The 12,742-nt window shown below is 66.5% G+C and overlaps 5 protein-coding genes across 5 annotated transcripts; 4 read left to right on the top strand and 1 right to left on the bottom strand.

The window, feature by feature from the left end:
- Window positions 1–336: 336 nt before the first annotated feature.
- MICPUN_95416 (predicted protein) lies at window positions 337–2,566 on the bottom strand. The gene is made up of 2 exons (XM_002504810.1): window positions 2,532–2,566; window positions 337–2,250 (listed from the first exon to the last, which is right to left on the bottom strand). Exons 1-2 carry the CDS (start codon window positions 2,534–2,536, stop codon window positions 1,605–1,607), a joined length of 651 nt encoding a protein of 216 aa, XP_002504856.1. The 5' UTR covers window positions 2,537–2,566; the 3' UTR covers window positions 337–1,604.
- Window positions 2,567–3,058: 492 nt separating this feature from the next.
- Window positions 3,059–3,592, top strand: MICPUN_71396 (predicted protein; the record flags this gene model as incomplete). Its single annotated transcript, XM_002505122.1, has 1 exon — window positions 3,059–3,592. A coding segment is annotated over one exon (534 nt), but the record flags the coding sequence as incomplete, so codon positions are not given.
- A 182-nt stretch (window positions 3,593–3,774) lies between these two features.
- On the top strand, window positions 3,775–4,605 carry MICPUN_62389 (predicted protein; the record flags this gene model as incomplete). The annotated part of the gene is made up of 1 exon (XM_002505121.1): window positions 3,775–4,605. The coding sequence occupies one exon, from the start codon at window positions 3,775–3,777 to the stop codon at window positions 4,603–4,605; it is 831 nt and encodes a 276-aa protein (XP_002505167.1).
- A 345-nt stretch (window positions 4,606–4,950) lies between these two features.
- On the top strand, window positions 4,951–7,752 carry MICPUN_62388 (predicted protein; the record flags this gene model as incomplete). Its single annotated transcript, XM_002505120.1, has 1 exon — window positions 4,951–7,752. A coding segment is annotated over one exon (2,802 nt), but the record flags the coding sequence as incomplete, so codon positions are not given.
- A 364-nt stretch (window positions 7,753–8,116) lies between these two features.
- Window positions 8,117–12,709, top strand: MICPUN_62387 (predicted protein; the record flags this gene model as incomplete). Its single annotated transcript, XM_002505119.1, has 1 exon — window positions 8,117–12,709. One exon carries the CDS (start codon window positions 8,117–8,119, stop codon window positions 12,707–12,709), a length of 4,593 nt encoding a protein of 1,530 aa, XP_002505165.1.
- Window positions 12,710–12,742: the final 33 nt, after the last annotated feature.

The raw sequence follows: 12,742 nt of genomic DNA, 5'->3' as shown, positions 1-12,742 counted from the left end.
CGTGGGCGGGTGCCGTCGCGTCTCGTCGTCGCCCGCCAAGGCCCGGGGCGAGCGGCTCGCGCCGCGCGCCGCCGGGGGCGGCGTGGACGAGGACGAGAAGCTGAAGCGCTTTCTCCGACGCAAGGGCGTGCCGATCCCCCCGTCCCAACCCGAGAGGGCCGCGAAGAGCACGCCGAGCGCCGAGGCGTCGTCGACGGGTGACGACGACATCGCCGAGCTGAGGTTCTTCGACCTGGACACCGTCCGCGAGCGATGGGACGTGCCGTGGGGGGGATGGCGCGTCTTCTTCGGCCTCGCCGGTTGGTCCGCATCCTTCGTCCTCACCGCCGCGGTCGTCGCCCCGGTTCTCCTCGCCCTCAACGGCGTCGATCCGCGAACCTTCGACCCGTCGCAAAAGACGGAGTACCTCCTCGCCATCCAAGCGGCGGAGACGGGCATCACGTTCGGAGTGCTCTGGCTGCTGCTGCGGGGGTACAGGGACGACATGGACGCCGCGGGGGATTGGTTCGTGGTCGACCCGACGAAGGACGCGTTCGGCGTCGACAGGGGATGGCTGAGGTGGGCGCTCTACGGATACGTCGCGGTGTTCGTCTCCATCGCCGCAGTCGCGACCGCGTTCAACGTCGGAGAGTTCGCGTGGGAATATTTGCACAATAATAATCATGCGCTCTCGACGCCGATGGAGGCGGTGGAGGCGACGCACCGACACGCCGGCGAGTTTGCGGTTAACAACGGGGCGAGCGGGGGGACGGACGACGCACAGCTGGCCGTGCGGGATCGGGTGTTGGCGCAGAACGCGGCGCGGAGATCGGCCGACGGCCCGGGAACCATCGACGCCGTCTTACCCCTGATCGGCGGCGGAGACGACCAGGGAACGAGGCTGCTGTCGCTACTGGCGGTGACGTCCGTGTTCGCCCCGGCGTTGGAGGAGGTGGTGTTCCGGGGGTTCCTCATGACGTCGCTCACGAGGTGGCTCCCGACCCCGGGCGCGGTGCTCTTCTCCTCCGTGGTCTTCGCGGGGGCGCACCTCAGCGCCAGGGATTTCCCCCAGCTGGTGTGCCTGGGGATGGTGCTGGGATTCAGCTACGCGAGGACGCGGAATTTGCTGACGCCGATGACCATACACGCGATGTGGAACAGCGGGGTGCTCGTGGTCATCGCGGCTCTGATGGCGACGGGGCAGGACATACCGGGACTGTAAGAGTTAGCGAGACTAGTGGCTCGTGGTTAACGACTACGAATTGATTAACGCGAGGGCGACGTCAACCAAGTTAGGGGCAGATGTATTCGTATTGAATATCGCCTAATGTGCGCTACTCAACAGTCGTGTGTTTTGGTTCTCGATCGTAAGGTACAGGACGAAGCAAGCGCGCTCATCCCCCCCGCGACAGCGCGAGGGGAATCGGAGCTACCAAGTCACTCCCATAGCCGCGCCGCCAACCCGCCTTGTTGCGGGGACGACTCGGGTGCAGCTGTGGTGCGTTGGTGGTACGCTAAGTGTCTAAAACTTAACGAGGGCCTCATACACGGTACGACTTTATCATCTTGTGTCTTCTTCTCGGCGGGGGTTGGTGCTCACCCGCCGGGCCGAAACGGCAAGGCTCTTAGAAGAGGCGGAAGGGGGGACCCATGGTGGACTTGAGGTTCAGGGACTTCACGTTCTGCCAGTTCTTCTTGAGGAGGGAGACGAGGAAGTTGATGGAGGTCTGGGTGTTGACGAAGATCTCCTTCTCGGTCTGCTCGACGTTGCCGACGGCGACGGCCAGGCAGAGCACCTTCTTGAGCTGGAACTTGACCTGCGAGCGGATGCCGTTGACCTTGTTCTCGAGCGCCTCGTTGTGCGTGCACAGCGTGGGGAACTTGCCAGCCTTGTTGAGGCCGGGGCCGAGGAGACGGGGGATCTGCTTGATCACGGACTCGGACGCGAGGAAGTGGTTGTACTTCTTGGCGAGCTTCTTGATCAGCTTCTTGTTCTTGTTGAGCTTCTTGAGAGCCTCGACGTCCATGTGGTCGATGCCCACGCCGACGGCTTCCTCGCAGTGCTTGGCGTCACCGAGCATGCAGAGCTTGAGCTTAGGGCGGGGGATGGTGGGGAGGGACACGGTGCCGTTGAAACGCTTGTCCTTCTGGGGATCGTAGTTCTTGAGGCCGATCTGGAGCTCGATGGTCTCGGTGAACTTACGGGGCTTGGCCTTGGCCTTCTCGAGGACGAAGGCGATGCCGTCGCGGATGGTGTCGGAGGGGAGCTTGCTGTTGAGTCGAGGAAGGGTGGGACGGGAGGCGAGAGGTCAGTGATTTGTCTTTGAGATGGGTCGGAGAGGCCATCACGGGCACGACGGCCTTCGGGTTCGGGCGCATCCGCGTCTCGCGGCGCGGTTCCGGCGCGCATTTCGGGCCCGCCGGAAAAACCTTAACCCTAGTGGGAAAAAATCACGCCGTCGATCGACCCGTCCGAGGCGCGTCCCAGGGCGACGCGAGCGACGCGAGGGCTCCGGGAGCGCGGGATATGCACCGCGGGTATCGACGCTCACCTCATCTTGTACTGCCTTTACAAGAGAACGAAACACACGCGCTTGTGAAAGAGGGCTAGCGGCCGGGCGGAGTCGCGTTGAAAAGGCCGCTGGAAGGGGAGGTGCGGCAACGATTCACGAATATGGGCCCTCGCGTAACCTAAAGTGACACCGTATGACGACCAGTTAGCCGAGGAGCCCCGACTCCTCCCCAGGTCACACTCGTCGTCGCGCGACGGAGCATGGCGACGTCGTGGTCCACCGTCGGGCGCTGGGCCAGGGTGGCGTCCGCTTCGGCGGCGAGCACGTCCGCGTCCTCGCACCGCGCTTCCCCGCCGCGCGTCCACCGCCGATGCCGCCGCGCCGGGATCGGCGCGTCCACCGCGCGATGGCCCATCCCGCCGAGCGACCAACTGCGAAGGACCAGGGGCGGTCGTGTCGTCGCGCCCGCTCCGCGCTCGTTCGCCGACGGCGCGCCGCCGCCCCCGATCCGCGATACCTCATCGGGCGACGACAACGGGCGACCGGACGAACTTCCGGTGCCGGTGCTCGTCGAGTGCGCGATGCTCTCGGCGCTGACCGGCCTCCTCTTCCACCTCTCCACGCTGTTCCGCCTGGACGCGTACTTCGGCGCGCTGTTTCCGCTGCCGATCGTGATCGCGGCCGCGAGGAACGGCCCCAAGGCGGCGTCCCGCGTCGCCGTCGTCACGTCCATGCTGCTGTTCCTCATCTCTGGGCCGTTGAGGGCGGTCAACTACTACTGCCTCCACGGAGCCATGGCGTACTCGCTGGGATGGGCGTGGACCAAGCGGTTCTCGTGGTGGGTGTCCATACCGCTGAGCGCGACCGTTCGATCAATCGGCATCTTCTGCTCGCTGATGTTCACGAGTCTGGTGCTCAGGGAGAACGTGATGCAGCTGATGGTGACGCAGATGATGGGTCTGCTGGACCAGATCGCGGCTAACATTGGGATGAGCTGGATGCCAACGCTGGGGTGGGTGTGGGCCATGGCGCTGTTCTTCGTGCTGCTCAACTCGCTGTCGTACGTGGTGATACTTCACGCGGTGTTCACGATCTTGCTTCGGGCGTGCGTTCCGCAGGGGGACGAGTTCGTGAACGCGCCGAAGAAGATACGCAAGATGCTCTTGGGTCCGAACGCGACTCCGTAGCTAGAAAAAGTTTAGTAAAACCAGCTGTTAGTCGTCACTCGCTTCCGCGTGCCGAGTGCGGGGTGGCACGGGGTGGGTAAACTCGCGGGGAAGGCATGCGCCGCCAGAGAAACGGCGTGAGCCCGCGCTGGGCCGCGCTGGTGGCGCTGGCGGTGGTGCTGGGAGCGCGGGGCGCGGTCGCCAGCGAGAGGACGACGGGATTATCTTCTTCCGCACGTTCGGTAGATCCGAGGACGAGGCCCGGCGGGGGTCTGCACCACGACGAGCAGCTCGCGTGCTCCGGATGCTCCGTGCTGACCCGGCGGCTCCTTCACCACCTCGATCGCCCCCCGCGGGACGACATCTCGCGCACCGTGACCGAACCCGACCCGAACGACCCAACATCCACGGTGGAGGTGCCCTACGTCCGATCCGAGCGGTTCCTGCACGACGCGATGCGACGCACCTGCGGCGACCGCTCCCTGTCCACGATCACGCGCCACACCACGTGGCTCGGCGACGTCACCTATCGCCCCGACGACGTGCCGTGGGGAGACCCGACGCACGCGGACCCGGCGGTGGACGCTGATCTCGAGCTCATGTGCAAGCGGCTGATGCAGCACTACCGCCCGGAGCTCGAGGATGCGATGGCTCGACGGGAGCCGTGGACGGCGTGCAAAGCGTTGGGGTGCGAGGACGTGGACGCGTCGGTGCTGGACGCCATCGCGCACGCGATCGCGCGGCTCATCTTGAAGCCGTGGCTGGCGCTCAAGTTGGCGCCCGTGGCGTTGGCTGCTTTCGTCTTCCCGTGGCTCTGGCGGCCGATGTTCTTCCCGCCGAGGGACCCCGAGAGGATAGCGATGAAGCCCGGGGAGGTGGAGAGGATGATCGAGCGCGCGCAGGCGAGCGCGGGGCTGGATCCCATCAGCGCGCTGAAGGCGGAGTAGTGGGGAGGAGGTGTAGCGTTGACACTTAGCAGCTTAGTGAAATTTGGCTGAAACTACCTCTCTGCCCCGAATGAAGTCGCCGCAGCGGTGGCGGATCCGGCCAGACAACGACGCGCAACCGGAGAAGCCGCCGCTCGTGAGCCGTCGGCCGCAGGCTCGCGTCGATATTGATGGGTGAGTACCCGTGACCTCGTCCGTCCCGAGATCCCCGCGCGAACGCCGCGGCGAGCGCGCGCGACCGTCCGATCCCGCCGACGATCCCCCCGCCGACTTTTTGGAGGGAGAATTCCCACGTCGCCCCGGACCTGACGCCCGTTTCCACCCCGCCTCTCCTCACCTTTCGCAGCCGAAAACGAGGTCGCGTTCGACGTCACGTCCACCCTGGGCACCGCCCTCGTGGTGGCCGTGCCCAGGAACGGTTGCACGACGGACGCGCTGCGCAGGGCGGTGGCCGCCGAGCACGAGCAGTGCCGCCCAGAGTTTGGAAAGGTGACCGTCCGCAACCTCTACGGATTGCGCACGCACGAGGCGATGGGCGCGAGCCAGTGGGTGGCGGTCACCGACGTGGCGCTCCGCCACCGCGCGGACTCCATGTCCTGGCTCATGGCTGACCTGGAGACGTCCAAGGCAGTCCCCGGGGTGGAGACGATGGATTTTGCCTCCCCCGGGATGTCGCTCACCAATCGCTCGACGTGGGAGGCGATCATGCACGGCCGCGCCGGGGTGATGCCGTCCCCATCCATGGCGGGCGGCACCCCGTTGATGAGCGGCTACGGCGGCGGCGGCGCGATGATACCCACGCCCACGGGCGCGCCGATGTCCGGGACGCCGATGTCCGGCGGCGGGGGCCTCAGGCCCATCGCGCTGGCCAACTCCCTCGCCGTCCTCGGCAAGAGGAACGCTCCCTCGGAGGGGAGGGACGTCGACGCCATGCCGCCTCCCCCGTCGCGCGCCAGGGTGGACGACGCCGCCGAGAGGAAGGCCAGGCAGGAGCGCGCGGAGACCGCCGCGGCGGCGCACCTCAAAGACGGCGTCGCCGCCCTGTTCAAACACGGCGGCGAGGAGAAGGGCTCCGTGCCGCTCCGCAACGTCGTCTTCGCCAAGTCGTTACTCGCCAACAACAAGTTCATCACCGCGGTGGAGAAGCTGGACACGTCGTCGCTGGACGCGCTGCTTCGCACGGTGGAGCCCGCGGTCGCGGCGATCCTCCAGGTGCAGAAGGACTCCGAGTTTGACATGTTCGACGATCTCCTCGGTCGACTGGAATCCCTCAACGCGACCGCCGCGCGCGCCGCCGCACTGGCCGCGGACCCGTCGGGAGGGACCGGGAACGACACCCCGGGGTACTCCCCCGGCGTCGCGGCTCCGACCGACGTCACCAACCTACTCGCCGTGGGCGTGCTCTGCGCGAGGGTGCAGAAGAACGGTTACAAGACGAAACGGTCCCTGCCGACCCGAGTGACGCACGCGCTGAACGCCGCGCTCGACATGTCGCCCGGGCGGTTCGGCGCGGTGGGCGTCGCCGTCGTGCAGGCGAGCCTGAGGGAGCTCGGGTACGAGGGGGGAGCGGCTCCGTTGCCCGCGGCGGTGCCCCCGGTGGGCGTCCCGCCTTCGCCGGCTGCGAGCAGGTCCGCGGAGAGAGAACGGGAGGAGGCGAGGAGGTCCGCGCCGACACCGGCGCCGGTGTCGTCATCCTCCGACTCATCCGACGACGACGACGACGACGACGACGACGACGACGACTCGGAGTCCGGTGCGGAGGAGGAGGAGGTTGCGCCGACCCAGCCGGAGCCCGAGAAGCCGAAGCCCGCCAAGACCCAGCCGGATCCCGAGAAGTCGAAGCCCGCCAAGACCCAGCCGGATCCCGAGAAGTCGAAGCCCGCCAAGACCCAGCCGGATCCGAAGGCCATGAGCATCTTGGCGAACATCACCCTCGACGATTTGCACGCGAAGAAGGCACCGGCACGGGAGGAGAAGGAGGAGTCGTCGGACTCTGATTCCGACGACGACGACGACGATGACAGCGACAGCGATGAGGCTCCGGCAAAGGAGGAGGAGAAGACGGAGACGAAGATATCCGGGATCGACTCGGACTCCAACAGCGACTCTGACTCGGATAAGTCCTCCTCCTCTTCTTCCTCCTCCTCTTCCTCATCCTCCTCCTCGTCGTCAGAGTCAGACTCGGACTCTGACTCTGATGACGAAGACGAGAAGAAATCAACGTCCTCATCTGATGACGTACCAATCTCCCAGCTCGCCAACCACAAACCCAAGGAGAAACCCGCGGCGGCTAAGGAGCCGGCGGCGCCCGCGAAGGAGCCAGAGCGGGCACCCGAGCCCTCCAAGGAGTCAGAGCCAGCAAAGGCCAAGAGGGCGCCGAGCGCTTACATTCTCTTTTGCAACGAGGAGCGCGCCAAGCTGCCGGACACCTTGGACGCCAAGGCGAAGATGACCGAGCTCGGCGCGCGGTGGAAGGCGCTCGACGCAAAAAAGAAGGCGAAGTTCGAGAATATGGCCAAGGACGGGAAGGAAGCCGCCAAGAAGGCTGAGGCGGCAAAGGCGAACGCGGATGCGAACCCAACGAAGGAGGCTTCCAAGGAGCAGCCGCAAAAGCAGCAGCGGCAACAGAAGCAGCCCCAGGGCGCCAAGAGCGGCAACGCGCCGGCTAACAAGCCCCCGGCGGAGAAGAGGAAGAACCCCGCGGAGGATGCGCGGTTCGCACACCTCGCCGTCTCCCCCGGCAACCTCTCCAAGCTTCTCAAGGCGGCGACCAAGACCCCAAAGGTTAAGGTTCCCGCGGCGGGGGCTGGTTCGGGCGCCGCCGCCGCCGGGGGCGACACGCTCGCCGCCGGGAAGAAGCAGCGGCCGCCCAAGAAGAAGGACGAGGTCCCTAAGGACAACGACGACCTGATGACCGTTCGATGCGGTGGTCTGGTGGGGTCCTACATCATCAGCGAGAAGATGGTCCTGTGCGACGGCAAGAAGATGACGCCGGCTAAGTTTGAGGAGAAGAGCGGCGTGAAGACGAGGCGGTGGAAGCGGACCATCAAGGTGGACCCCGCGCCGGAGACGGGCGCGAAGCCGATGGCGATCGGGGATTTCTTTTCGATGATGGGCGTGGACTTCGACGAGGCGACGAAGCAGTGAGAGGCCAATAGCAATATCATACCTTAGCAGCACATGCAAAACGTCTCCACAGCTCAGCAGCTCAGCCTGTCTCATCATCAGCACTCGTTTCAAAGTTTTGGTCAGGTCCCGCGAAAATATCTGACCGTTTCAAAGTTCGTCTCGGAGCGACCGTGGGCCGGCCCACAGCCGGAGACGCGCGACGACGGACGACGCGCGGCCTCTTCCCGTGCCCCCCGCACATCCGCACGCCGTCCGTCCGCTCCCGACCCCCGGATCCGCCCGACGATCGACCCCCGCCGGGCGCATCCGGCGCCATCTTGGGCGCGGCTCGAGGAGAAAAAAGCAACGACCGTCCCGGCATCTCGAGTGTCAGGGGCTCGAGATGTCGTTCGCGCACGAGCGACGGAGCCGGCGCATGGTCGAGCTGGAGGCGGCCGAGCTGCACGCCGCGCGCGAGCGCTCCGAGCGCTTTGAGCGTCGCGCGGCGGCGTCCGCCTCCCCGCGTCGCGTGCGCCGCCGCGGCCGCTTCTGGAACCGAACCTACGCGCCGATCGAGGTTGAATCGTTACCGCCGGAGCTCGAGGCCGCGAGCCTGCTCAGGGGCGCGTACGATACCACGCCGCGCGTTCCGCCCGGTCTGGGCGGCGAGCGGTGGGAGACGTGGAGGCACGTGCCCACCGTCGTCTCCCCTCACGACGACGACCACGACCACGACGACGACGACGCGGCCGTCCCGGCTTCGGCCCCGCCCGGGCTCAACCCGCACGCAGCCCCAATGGCCTCCGTCGTCGGCAAGGTGACCGCGAAGTGCTACGAGGTGGACACGCGCGACCCCAAGCGCGTCGCGCAGATTCTTAGGGAGAACAGGGAGCGCATCGCGAACGAGAGCGGGAAGGACGGGACCGCCTCGGACGCGGCCACGGACACTGAGGCGGACTCGTCCGAATCCGAGGTTGAGCTCGAGCCCTCGAGAACGATCAAGTCGCGGGTCTTCCACGACAAGACCACGCGGGTGCCAACCCAACCCGAGGGTAGCATGCGCGTGGTGGCGACCGTGCGGGACACCCGCGGCGTCGAGATGCTCCCGCCGCCCCCGCCCGACGCCCACTTCGACGCCATCGCCAAGTTCAGGCGCGCCAGGCACGACAAGGAGGCGGAACGAAGGAGAAGGGCGAGGGAACGGTCGAGGGAACGAGCAGAGGCGGCGGCGAGGCGACGCGAGGAAAAGAGGCTGGCGGAGGAGGAAAAGAGGGCCGCAAGGTCCGCCGCGAAGGACGCCAAGGCTGCAGCCAAAAACGCCGCGAAGGAAAGGACGCGAGCCGCGAAGGCTTCTTCGGATTCCGAGTCGGAGCGCTCGTCGAACCCAGAGCCGGCAAAAACTCCGAGGCAAAAACTTCCCAGGATGCCCCGGGGCTTTCGCCGCCGAGACGACGCCTCTGCCGGCGCCCGCGGCGCGTGGGCCTCCGCGTGCGTCAGGTCCCTCCGCCACGGCGCCGTCCACCTTCGATCGGGCGCGGTGCAAACCCTCAAACACGGTTCAAACGCGGTTCAAACACTCCCCCGCGCCGCTGTTCACTCCGCCGCCGTCGTCGGAAAATCTCTCCACGACGCGGGCCACGCGATGGACGCCGCGGTGGGATCCGTCGCGAAAAACGTCGTGAACGCGTCCGTCAACACCTGGCGGGGCGTCCGGGACTCTGACCTCGCCAAGAGCGCCGTCGTCGCGACGCGTAGGTTCCTCGCGCGAAGGCCCTGGGAGCCGCACTTGGAGCGATGCAGCTGGAACGTGGCGACGCCTCCGGCGGTGAGCGTAAGGGTGGGCCCGGCTCGCGGGCCCGGTTGGTTCAGGGTTCTCAAAGTAGGTCCTCGATCCTTCCCGGACCTCACCCCGCCGATCGCGCCCGCGGCGGTCGACGCGCACGAGACGAGGCACGCGTCGTCCAGCGGTGAGAGGGAGCGATCGATGGCGATACTCGTCAAGGCTGCGGGGGTGCCGGTGGCGGCGAAAACCCCCGCGGATGCGCTCCGGATGCTCGGGATGGAAGTTCGCAACGCGGGAAACGCGGTGCGGAACTCGTCGCTGCGCACGCTCGAGTTCACGCTGGACTCCGCGGCCAAGACGGTCGGCGCCGCGTCGAGGACCGTGGGAGGCGCCGCGGAAGGGGTCGGCCGGACTCTGTTCAGCGCCGCCGAGCGACTCGCTCAGAGAACCGAATTTTACGAGGAGCTGGATATCGACATGGACGACCCGGACGCGCCCTGGCCCAACGGATGCTACGAGGATCTGGAGGGTTACACGCACAAGGCTGAGGCGTGGGCGGTGACGCCGCACTGGAGCAAGGGTATGCGCGTGCCCCCGGAGGAATCCGAGGATGACGAGGAGGAGGATAAGTTCATTCGGTCGCTCGAGCCGAAGGAGGCGAGGTACAGGGACGCCGAGGACATCGCGGCGATGATGCTCGACGCCGGCGACGATTACGATTCGTACGGAAACGACGATTCGTATTCCTATCGCTCCTCGCGCCGACATTCGCCGCGGCAGCAGCCAAAGCCCCCCAGGCCTTCGTTCAACGCTCCGCTGTCGCCGCTCCCGCCGCAGCCCACCGAGGCTGAGGACGACGAGTACCGACACCTCTCGCCGCTCTTTGTTCCGCCGGAGGAACCGAGGGGCGCGGAGGAAGGCGCGGTGCCGCTTCGAAGCCTCAGGCTGGACGATTACGAGGAGTCACTCGCGACGCGCGTCAGGATGCTCCAGAAGTCTTTCCCGGAGGTGGCCCAGGAGATTGCAGACGCGGTGTACGACTACGCGGGTAGAATCGGCGAATCCGGCGCGCCCGGGGAGCGGGTCGCGGCTTCCGGAATGTCCACAAAACCCGTGGACGTCGCCGCCGCCACCCGCGTGGTTCAGGAGCTCGAGGCTGCGTCCATGTCCGTCCTGATGCACGGCAAAATTCCGACGGGGGAGACGCTGCGGGCGTGGCTGGACGACGTCGTCGAGGGCCGGGGGATGGGTCGCGAGGCGTGGCGCGAGGATAACACCGATTTTTTCCGGGGAGGGAGCCACTCCGGATCCGACTCTAAAGGCTTCTCGTCGTTGGACAACCAGGAGACGCAGTACTCCCTCTCACCCACGATGGAGGTGCGTGAAGTGCGTGAAGTGCGCACCAATGGGCGAACCGACGGCGCCGACGTTGGCGACGCGTTCACGCCGGGATCCAAAAAATTCGTGAGCGACATCGCCGGCGCGTTTGAGGGATGGGCCGGTCGTGAACCCCGATCGTACCCTGAGCGGTACGACGGGCTCCTTGCGCGTACGTTCGACGGGCGGGACCCTCGTGAAGAGGCGGCGCGGGTCATGGAGAACGAGGCGCGGTCCAGGCGGTTCATCCGCGCGTGGCACGCCGCTTGCCATGAAGGTCCCATCGCGAATGCGGTGCGGGGGATTGAACACGAGAGGTTTGAGAAATCGCCGGCGACGGCTGTGAAGGGCGCCTTCGCCGCCGCGGAGGGAGCCATCGAGCGCGTGGAGAACGTCTCCAAGTTTTTCGCGGACACCGACGACTCGTCCATGGACATATCCCGCGATGAGGTCGCGGCGGCGGGTGTCCAGTCCCCGAAGGACGTCAAGTCTCCGCCTCGCGCGACGAGGAAACCTTGGGACTTTTCCGACTCTTCGCAGAGCGACATCGAGGTCGACCCCGCGACGCCAGCACCCGCGCCCAAACCCGCCGTCGAGGGTACCGCGGCGGCCGTCGAGGGCGGCAGCGGGAGGAAGCCCGGCGCGCGCGTCATCGGCGGGCTCCTCTCGCCGTTTCGCACTATTAAGAACGGGCTCAAGATGCTATCACAGCAGAACAGCCCGGAGATGGCGCTGAAACCCACCACGATCGCGCCCGTCTCTGAGACGACCTCCTTGCCGGTCTCGTCCGCGGTGTCTGAGTCCCCGCCGGCGTCGCCCTCGGTGGAGAACGCCTCGGAGGAGTCGGTCAACGCCGCCTCCGCCTCGGTGTCGGTGTCAGAGTCAGCTTCTCGGTCCCCCTCGGGGTCGCTCACGGGCTCTCCCTCGTTCGTCGCGGCGGTGGAAGCGTCCGAGGAGAAGATCGTCGCGTCCGCGCGCGACGCCGTCACCTCCCGTTTCGCCGGGAAGGACCTCGAAGACGCGCTCGTGGCTGACGACGACGACGATTCAGATTCCGAAAAGTCGCCGTCGCCCGCGATGCAGAGCGCCAGGAGCAAGGGAGCGCAACCGACGATGAGCACGGGGGGTTCCTCCATGGTCACCGCCCGAACCGGTGGGTCCGTCGCCTTCTCAGGCGGGCCGGGGTTCTCGAACGGCGGGTGGTCGGCGACGAAGACGATATACTTTGACGACGAGTCGCCGGGCGGAACCGCGTCGGTGAGCAAGCCGACGAAAACCGCCCCGAAGACGGTGATCAAACCGTCGTCCGTCGCCGTCAGCACGAAGAAGATCTACGAGGACGAGTCCGACGAGGACGACTTCGAAGACAGGTTCAGCAGGTTCCCGCGCGCCATCGGCGATAAGACCATGGACGAGATGCTCGACGCGCTCGACAAGGATCTCGAGTCGTCGATGGAGGAATCCCCCGGGCCGGTTCGGTTCAACCCGTTCAACCGGTTCAAGGGTTTCGCCAACACGAAGACCGCATCCGTGGTCGACGCGTCCGCGGACAAGGAAAACGAGGAAAACTCGGGCGGCAACTCCAGCGGGAACACCACCGACTCCGACACCAAGGAGTGGCGGAGGGCGGTGGATCGCGCCAAGAACGTTCAACCCGTTCAACCCGTTCAACAAAGAGTCGCGGCTTTCGGAAAGGTTTCCTCGCCGCTGAAGCCGTCGCGGGTGCGATCGCCGGCGAGGGAGCTCGCGGGGTACGGCTCGGCGCGGGCCGCGTTCGAGAGGGAGGCTTCGCGACTCGACGCCTCCATGGACCGCGGATCAAGGCGGAGGAGGTGACGCGTGGGTCGTGATGATTTGATTTTGCAGACA

This window comes from Micromonas commoda, chromosome 11, assembly GCF_000090985.2.
Source record: "Micromonas commoda chromosome 11, complete sequence".
Lineage (NCBI taxonomy): Eukaryota > Viridiplantae > Chlorophyta > Mamiellophyceae > Mamiellales > Mamiellaceae > Micromonas > Micromonas commoda.
This window is presented reverse-complemented; position numbering and strand designations above follow the sequence as displayed.